Below are 10,000 nucleotides of genomic sequence, written 5' to 3'. Positions count from 1 at the left end.
CGGTCACATAGACTCACTCATCCACCAGATGCTGTGCTGGCATAGACACTACACACAGATATTGAGATGGCCGAGGGGGATGATTGGCTCTCGGCAGCTGGTCACGTGAGATGGAGGTGGATGCTAATTGGTTGGTTGCACGTGGTGTGGCGTTGGCTATTAGGCTCGTTCGTGACGAAGCAGTGATGTTTTTGCTAAGCAGCGAGCATGCGCACTTTGATACATGGTGGTTAGAAAATCCTAACCAGAATGCACCAAACTGGCAAAGTGCACTTGCCCACTGCCTAGCTGAAGCAGCACTGCTTCATCACGAACAAGCCCATTGACTGGCTGTGTGTATGGTGACCGTGGATGTTGATTTGCTTTGAGTTGGTGACCGTGGATGTTGATTTGCTTTGAGTTGGTGACCATGAATGTTGATTTGCTGTGAGCTGGTGATTGTTGTTGCTCATTGGCTGTTAACCCGTTTTATCCTAAGGCACCTGCAAGAAATGCCAGCTGAATGCCTAAGCCCTTTTTTGGGAAAGGTGCCCTTTGCCTATTAAAACCTAAATATCTCAACCTCCGAAGCACATAAAAACATGACATAAGTTGCATTTAAAAGCTAAGACCCTCATTTTGCATTAGAATGTGTTCAGTCAGCTCTAACATACCAACATTTTTAATACAAATGAAAAATCATGAAAAAATGATATCTCATGAGCCTGGATGTTGCGTCTTGCAGCCCCAGGCGCCAAAGGTCAATCCAGCATCAATGGGTTATGGGCTGTGAGCTGGTGACGTGGCTGTTGATTGGCTGTGAGTTGATGACCGTGGATGCTGATTTGCTGTGATCTGGTGATTGTGGATGCTCATTGGCTGTGAGTTGGTGACGTGGCTGTTGATTGGCTGTGAGTTGATGACCGTGGATGCTGATTTGCTGTGATCTGGTGATTGTGGATGCTCATTGGCTCTTAATTGGCTGTGAGTTGGTGATTGTGGTTGCTGATTGGCCCGTCCTGACAGGTAGAGCAGCTGAAGGCGGATCTGTGTGAGAGCGAGACCCAGGGGGAGGAGCTAAGGAAGCGATTGGCAGAGCTGCAGCAGGAAACCCCTGCAGTAAGGACCCGCCCCTTCCCCTACCTCACTTCCTGTCTGCACCTCGCACCAGCAGCAAGCAACCAATCGCATGCCTGAGCACAGATACACACGAGCACATGCGCGTGCGGGCACGTACATTCAAACACACATGCACAAACACAAACAGATGCACACAGACACAGACACACCAACTCAAACTTTTCAGCACACACACACACACACACACACAAACACACAAATTCTAACACATGCACACAGACAAACATGCACAAATTCAAATGAATGCAGACAGACAGACAGACACGTGCAATGAAACAGAGAGACACGTACATGCCCATACAGTATATATATACATGCACACACAAGCAAAGATGCACTCACACAAGCACATTTACACATTCACATAGGCAGAAGAGTGTGTCGTTCAAAAAGGCACTAAATCACACGTGTCTACTTGCCATGCTCTCCTGTGTGTCTGCGCTCAGAATTGCTGCCCTGGCCCCTATGGGTCAGATAAAGGAGGATCTCTCTCTCTCTCTCTCTCTCTCTCTCTCTCTCTCTCTCTCGTTATTTACTTTTCTCTACTTTACTTTTATCATGGTCTTTCTCTCTCTCAGTCTCTCACTCAAACACAATCTTTCCTCTCTCTCTGCCCTTTGGGAACGATATATATTTCTCTCTCCCTCTCCCTCTCCCTCTCTCTCTCTCTCTCTCTCTCTCTCTCTCTCTCTCTCTCTCTCTCTCTCCCTCTCTCTCTCTCTCTCTCTCTCTCCTTCTCTAATCCCTCTCTCCTATCCTCTCCTCCTGTAGTGTTGTAGAGAATACAGCTGGCGGCTCCAACTAACCCCACAGGCTTCTAGCTGCTCTATCTCTCTCTTGTTTGTCTGTTTGTTTGTTTGTTTGTGTTTGTCTGCACGCGTTGCAGCATCGTGTTGAATGCTGAATGGTAGATGACACAGCACAGCACATCACACTGCCACCACCATCTAACCTGTATGATGGCGTGTGAGAGAGAGGAAGTTTGTGTGTATGCGTGTGTGCATGCGCGCACGTGTGTGTACATACATATATATGCACATGCACACCCAAGTGTGTGTGTGTGTGTTTGCCTGTGTGTGTGCTTGCACGTCATGGCGCGTGAGTACATACGTACATGCTCACATGCACACCTAAGTCTGTGTGTGCGTGTGTGTGCCAGTGCCTGTGTGTGTGTGTGTGCTTGCACTTCATGGTTAGTGCTGTGGCTCAGGTTCAGAGTCCTTACCTAATCAAATAAATAAAAAATATTACAAAATGTGTGGAATTGTAATTATTGTGTGGAAATGTAATTATTGTGTGGAAATGTAATTATTGTGTGGAAATAAAATTATTGTGTATCATGTGTTTTTAACATACAGTAATATCTATTGTGATTGCCCCAATTTTGTATTGTGTCTAAAGTAAGATATTCAAGCTGGGCTCAAACTACACAACTATAGGACCGATTCTCGGCTGAACCCCCCCCACACACACACAACAATCAGGACCATAGGACCATCACAAGTGATTTTCGGGCAAGATTTCCTCTTAATGACCAGCGTTCTAAGAGAATTTTCCGGGTTGAGTCGCCCATGACAAATATCACAAACTGCTTGATATTTACGACTCAAAATAGAACTTTAGGCATTGTCTCTGTGTTTACGATCAGGGATAAGATTGACGGTTGCGTTTCTCTTTATGTGTGTGGCGCAACCAGACTTCAAAATTCGACACAAAATCGCAAGTTGTGTAGTTTGAGCTTAAGTACCATGTAGTTGCACGAGCGCCTAAGCCTGGCTCTAAACCAAACCCACTCAATGCACTTAATGCATTAGCCACACCACACTACACACACACACACACACACACACACACACACACACACACACACACACACACACACACACACACACACACACACACACACACACACACACACACACACACACACACACACACACACACACCATCCATTAGCCCATCCATTTGCCTCTGGGCAAAAATGTGTGTGTGTGTGTGTGTGTGTGTGTGTGTGTGTGTGGCTGTCACTCATTGGCACAATAAAAAGCCACTTGGGCTGAGCATTCGCCCTCCAGCTGCCTGCAGTGATGCTACACACACACACACACACACACACACTCAGAGCTGTCGAGCATCACTCTAGCCAACACACTCACTCACAAACATTCTAACACAAACATCGACCACCCTGATCTAACTTCTGTCTGTGCTTGTGTCTGTCTATCTGTCTCTCTATCTCTCTCTCTGTCTGTGTGTGCGCGTGCGTTTTTGTGTGTGTGCCGCATACTTCTGTGTGTGTTTGTTTGCTTGTGTGTGTGTGTGTGTGTGTGTGTGTGTGTGTGTGTGTGTGTGTGTGGCGCGCACTCTTCTGTGTGTGTGTGTGTGTGTGTGTGTGTGTGTGTGTTTGTGTGTGTGTGTGTGTGTCTAGATTGACCAGGTGAAGGCGGACCTCTCTCGCAAGGACTCTGAGCTGCTGGGGCTGCAGACCAAACTGGAGACGCTGAACAACCAGTTTAGCGACAGCAAGCAGCATGTAGACGTACTGAAGGAATCTCTTACTGCCAAGGAACAGAGGGCTGCTATACTGCAGACAGAGGTGAACACACACACACACACACACACACACACACACACACACACACACACACACACACACACACAGCCCATGGATACACGCTCTCTCTCTCACACACACACACTCACAAACATATGCACAGAGGTGAACACACACGCACAGAGGTACACACCCACAAACTCATGCACACACACAGGGACACAGACATGAAACACACACTATACTGTAGACAGAGGTGTACACACACACACACACACACACACACACACGCATAGCATGTCCTGAAGGAATCCCTCACTGCTGAAGAACACACACACACACACACACACTTGCCGTATCATATTCTCTGACGTCCTTCTGCTAGTACAGCTGTGCACACACAGCAGCCATTCTACTGGTCGCAGTTTACCTCGCTCCTAGCAATACCACCAGCGCCAGAAGCGAGGCACTGAACGAGCTGCATCGGGGAATCAGTGAACAACAAGATGCACACCCAGATGCCTTCACAGTGGTCATGGGAGATTTCAACCACGGAAATCTCAAAACAGTTCTTCCAAAATTTCACCAACATGTTAACTTTCCAACAAGAGGACAAAACACCCTGGACTTTGTTTATACCCCAAAACAAGGAGCATACAAGGCAAAGCCCATCCCCCACATCGGCCTATCAGACCACCTAACGATTCTGCTACTGCCAGCCTACAGACAAAAGGTAAAACTCACCAAACCAGCTCTGAAGGAGGTGAGAAAATGGCCAGAGGGATCCGTGTCACGACTACAAGACTGCTTTGAAACCACAGATTGGGACATGTTCAAAACAGCTGCCACCCACAGCAACCACATTGACATTGAGGAGTACACAGACACTGTGACCTCCTACATCACAAAATGCATTGATGATGTTACAGAAATAAAACGCATCACCACCAGAGCCAACCAGAAGCCATGGTTCACAGGAGACGTTCACAGACTGCTGAGGGCCAGAGACAAAGCCTTCAGAGCAGGAGACGTAGCTGGCCTAAAAGCAGCAAGAGCAAACCTGTCCCAGGGCATCAGGAAAGCAAAAAAGGAATACTCGGACAAAATAACAACACACTTCAAAGACAGCAGAGATGCACAGAGCCTGTGGCAGGGCATACAGGCCATCACGGACTATAAGCCCGCACCACGAAGCTGTGACAACAACACCTCTCTGCTAAACGACCTGAACAGTTTCTTCGCCCGTTTTGAAGCACAAAATGACACTCATCCACAGAAAACTCCCCCTCCCCCCCATGATCAACCCCTGTACCTGTCCTCTGCCAGTGTGAAGAGGACACTGGCCACCATCAACCCACGCAAAGCAGCTGGCCCAGACAACATACCTGGCCGAGTGTTGAAGGATTGTGCAGAAGAGCTGAAGGATGTCTTCACAGACATCTTTAACATCTCTCTGGAGCAAGCAGTCATCCCATCACTTTTCAAAGCTGCTACCATCATACCCGTGCCGAAGAAATCATCACCATCATGCTTCAATGACTACCGTCCTGTAGCACTGACGCCCATAATCATGAAGTGCTTCGAACGGCTAGTCCTGTCACACATCAAAGCCACCCTACCCCCCACCCTGGACCCCTACCAGTTCGCATACCGAGCCAAGCGATCCACGGAGGATGCAATCTGCTCTGCCCTCCATCCAGCCCTCACCCACTTGGACAATAAAGACTCATATGTGAGAATGCTGTTCATTGACTTCAGCTCAGCATTCAATACCATAATACCACAACAACTCATCAGAAAACTGGACAAACTAGGTTTCAGCACCTCCCTCTGCAACTGGCTGCTGGACTTCCTGATGCAGAGACCACAAGCAGTACGGGTAGGGAATAACACCTCAAGCACCCTGACCCTGAGCACGGGGGCTCCGCAAGGTTGTGTTCTCAGCCCCCTGCTGTTCACGCTGCTGACACATGACTGCACAACGACCCACAGCACTAACCATCTAGTGAAGTTTGCGGATGATACAACACTGGTGGGCCTCATCACTAAGGGCGATGAGACCCACTACAGAGAAGAAGTAGACCTGCTGGCCAGATGGTGCAAAGACAACAACCTCCTGCTGAATGTCAACAAGACCAAGGAGATTGTTGTCAACTTTCAGAGGGTCCAAAAACAACTGCCACCACTGACCATCGACGGTGATGCTGTGGAGAGAGTGAGCAGCACCAAGTTCCTTGGAGTGCACATCAGCGACGACCTCTCTTGGACCACCAACACTACATCACTGGCGAAGAAGGCCCATCAGCGTCTCTACTTCTTGCGCAAACTAAAGAAGGCAAGTGCTACACCCTCCATCATGACAACATTCTACAGAGGAACCATAGAGAGCGTCGTGTCCAGCTGCATCACAGTGTGGGGAGGAAGCTGCACGGAGAAAAACAGGAAGACACTCCAGCGTGTTGTGAACACAGCGAAGAAGATCATTGGAGTACCACTCCCCTCCCTGCAGGACATTTACACCGCACGCCTCACCCGAAAAGCACTGATGATCATCAAAGACACAAGCCACCCTGCACACAAACTGTTCAGCCTCCTGCCCTCTGGAAAGAGGTACAGGCGCCTCCGTTCCCGTACCACCAGGCTTGCAAGCAGCACGATGCATCAAGCAATCAAGATACTGAACACTCAACCCACTCTCCCTTCACTGTCAGCCTCTAGCCAGCCAGGCCACTGACAACGCTCCCCCCCCTCATCCCCACCACCATATCTGCGACTGAACATTCCACCTGCACTACTACATCTGTGACTGAACTTTCAACCTGCACTAACTCAAAACATACACATGCACACACACACACACACACACACACACACACACACACACACACACACACACACACACACACACACACACACACACACACACACACACACACACACACACACACACACAAGCACACTGCACTTTCTGCACTAAACCCAAACATACACACACTGACACACAACTCATACTCACACACATACACACACACACACACACACACACACACACACATACACAGGTACACACACACAGACGCACACCGCACTTTCTACCTGCACTAAACACACACACACACACACACACACACACACACACACACACACACACGCACACACGCACACAAAACACATACAAACACACACACACACATACTGCTGCTGGTGTATTTAATAAAAACCTTTTTTTTAATTATTTATTTCTTCAAATGCTACTATTACTATGTCAGAACGCTATAAAGGACTTTTAGAAAAAAGAACAACAAAATACCTCCTCTTAATGTATGTTCTCTACAAGTCTTCTGTTGTCCAGTCTTGCACTTTAAATGTCTGTATGAGCAATGTCTACGTCCATACTGTCTATGTCCATGTATGAGTACTGTCTATGTCTATACTGTCTATGTCCTTACCTAGATTAGTCTATGTCTGCATGGGAGAGCAAGAAACGCAATTTCAAATTCTTTGTATGACCAGTGCATGTAAAGAAATTGACAATAAACTTGACTTGACTTGACTTGACTTGATCCTGTTACATATGTGGGTCTGTGGTGTAGTGCATGCAGATGTCCACATGGGGGCACTGTGGCACTAGACAGCACTTGGACTAGTGAGAGCAGCTGGAGAACTTGAATGCTTGCACGGCTGCAATAGGAATGTGTGTGTGCAGGGGTGGAGCTAGGGCTGCACAATTAATCGTCAATAATAGAAAATTGCGATATAATCGTGTTATCGAAATTGTGATTTTAATCGTGGCAACAGTGACCTACCTATGAGAGCGTCCTTGAAGCCAGAACATACTGACCGGCTGGTGTTTCTGGTAGTAGTTTTGGGTAGGGTGCGCACATCCAAAAACACTTGTTGCAGGTGCCAGACAAAAAAGTCAGACTGTTGAAAAAGGTAGGTCTGCACACTGCCGATCAGCTCCAAAAATAAACTTTATTATTTAAAAAGCAACGTTTCGATCACGCTGGATCTTCATCAGGCATATGCCATGGAGCTGATCGGCAGTGTGCAGACCTACCTTTTTCAACAGGCTGGTGTTTCTGGCCAGAAATCTGTTCACCTAAGTTTCACGCTATTGCCTTTTACATAATTATTACAATTAATTTTATTTTGCTCATCCCGTACATAATTCAGTCTTGGTTATATTTCATTTTGTTATAATTTTTTACAAAATTCCACAAAAATCAATAATCGTGATTAATAATGGTGATTATGATTTTGACCCAAATAATCGTGATCATAAATGTTTCCATAATCGTGCAGCCCTAGGTGGAGCTATGGGCAGGGCGAGCAGGGCATTTGCCCCTGGGCCCAGAGCCCTCCCCTATTGGTGGTGGGGGCCCCATCATGACCATGGCAGGCTGTATGGGGGCCATATCCGAGTTTTGCCCTGGGGCCCTGTTTGTAATGGTTCCGCCACTGTGTGTGTGTGTAACGCCAGGGACACATGCAGGCGAATCGAGCGACGTGAAGAGAGGCGAAATTCCATTCTGATAGTTCCATTCTGACTGTTCCATTCTGACAGCTTAACCCATTGATGCCTAAAGTACCTGCAAAAAAGGCTGCTGAATGCCTAAGCCCTTTTTAAAAAGAGTTGCTCTCAGCCTTTAAAGAACGAAATATTTCACCCTCTGAAGCACATAAAAACGCATAAAAAGCACATTAAAAAGTTGCAATAAAACACTAAGACAATCATTTTGCATTAGAATGTGTTCATTCAGCTCTAACATTCCAAGATTTGTGATAAAATTGTCTCAAATCTCATGAGCCAGAGTGTTGCGTGCAGGTCCAGGCGCCAGGGCTAATGTTGCTCAACGCAACATCCAGCATCAATGGGTCAACCGTCATCAGGTCATCGCGGCGAATCAAATAGGCTGAAACATTTATGTTGTTGATTTGATTGGCCACCGCAAGCGACCTTCTCTCCTCATTTGCATAATATTAAGCTTGGTTGAATATTTTCGCTTCGCTTTGCTCCTGTTCGCTTGCATCCCCTCATGCTTTCCCTCATTCCACTCCCTCATAGGAATGAATGGTGAGGTTCGCTTCACTTGGCCAAATTTGCACATATGTGTCCCCGGTGTGACTGTGAGAAGAATTTTAAAAGAAAGAAAGTTAAAACATGAGTGCTCACGTAATCCTCTCTTCAGCTCATTTGTATGTATCTGTCTGACTGTGTAATACCGTCTGTTTATTTCTGTGTGTGTGTGCGTGTTTGGGTGTATGTGTGTATTTCTGTGCGGCGTGCGCATGTGTACGTTTGTGTGTGTGTGTGTGTGTGTGTGTGTGTGTGTGTGTGTGTGTGTGTGTGTGTGTGTGTGTGTGTGTGTGTGTGTGTGTGTGTGTGTGTGTGTGTGTGTGTGTGTGTGTGTGTGTGTGTGTGTGTGTGTGTGTGCGCGCAGGTGGACGCGCTGCGTCTGCGTCTGGAGGAGAAGGAGGCGGGGCTCAGCAAGAAGGCCAATCAGCTTGCAGAGCTAGCGGAGGAGAAGGGAACTCTGGGAGGAGAGATCCACGACCTCAAGGACATGCTAGAGGTCAAAGAACGCAAGGTCACCGTGCAACAGAAGAAGGTGAGAGTGTGTGTGTGTGTGTGTGCTTGTGTGTGTGTGTGTGTGCTTGTTTGTGTGTGTGTGTGTGTGTGTGTGTGTGTGTGTGTGTGTGTGTGTGTGTGTGTGTGTGTGTGTGTGTGTGTGTGTGTGTGCGCCTGCGCCTGCGCCTGAAGGCCTTATTTATTTTTCCTAGGGTTCAATTGAGTTAAGAGGAAAAAACGAGTCCTTCAAAGAAAAGAACACTTTAAGGCCCCCCTCCATCCAATACATGCAATGTAATGAGGGCCCAATTCTGCCTTCCCCCCCCCCCCCAATCTCCTTGGGCCCGGGATAACTGACCCCTTTGTCCCCCCATTGTCGGCGTCCCTGATGACCACTCACTAATGGTGTTGGTGATGACTTGTTTGAGAACTGATGAACATTGTAAAACATTTCTACGATCAAATAAATGTCTCTTTAACTACAAAACTACGAGGTTATCATTACACACCAATTCACCAATAGTAACAAAACATGAGGGAAAGTCCTTGATTCAGGCACTTCAGTTGACTTAAAAAAGTCCAAGAAAGTCTTTACTCAGTGGGCTAGTGCATATAGCCCGGTTTAACCAGACCGCATTAATTACTAGTTCAGGATCAATGACGCGTTATAGTAGCAATAGAGCTTAATAGACGTGTGTGTGCGTGTGCGTGTGCGTGTGCGTGTGCGTGTGCGTGTGCGTGTGCGTGTGCGTGTG

The 10,000-nt window shown here is 47.3% G+C and overlaps 1 protein-coding gene across 1 annotated transcript in view; it reads left to right on the top strand.

Annotated features, from left to right (window-relative positions):
* The window catches only part of LOC134443100 (ELKS/Rab6-interacting/CAST family member 1-like), a 142,142-nt gene that overhangs the window by 55,316 nt on the left and 76,826 nt on the right, over positions 1-10,000 (top strand). Inside the window, exons 8-10 of the mRNA XM_063193034.1 lie at positions 1,006-1,098; positions 3,548-3,715; positions 9,118-9,285. Coding sequence (XP_063049104.1) covers positions 1,006-1,098; positions 3,548-3,715; positions 9,118-9,285 — 429 coding nt within the window. The remainder of the gene's footprint in view (positions 1-1,005; positions 1,099-3,547; positions 3,716-9,117; positions 9,286-10,000) is intronic.

Source organism: Engraulis encrasicolus, unplaced genomic scaffold (assembly GCF_034702125.1).
Source record: "Engraulis encrasicolus isolate BLACKSEA-1 unplaced genomic scaffold, IST_EnEncr_1.0 scaffold_28_np1212, whole genome shotgun sequence".
NCBI classification, from domain to species: Eukaryota; Metazoa; Chordata; class Actinopteri; order Clupeiformes; family Engraulidae; genus Engraulis; species Engraulis encrasicolus.
Note: the sequence above shows the minus strand (reverse complement) of the source record. Positions and strands in the feature narration are given on the sequence as shown.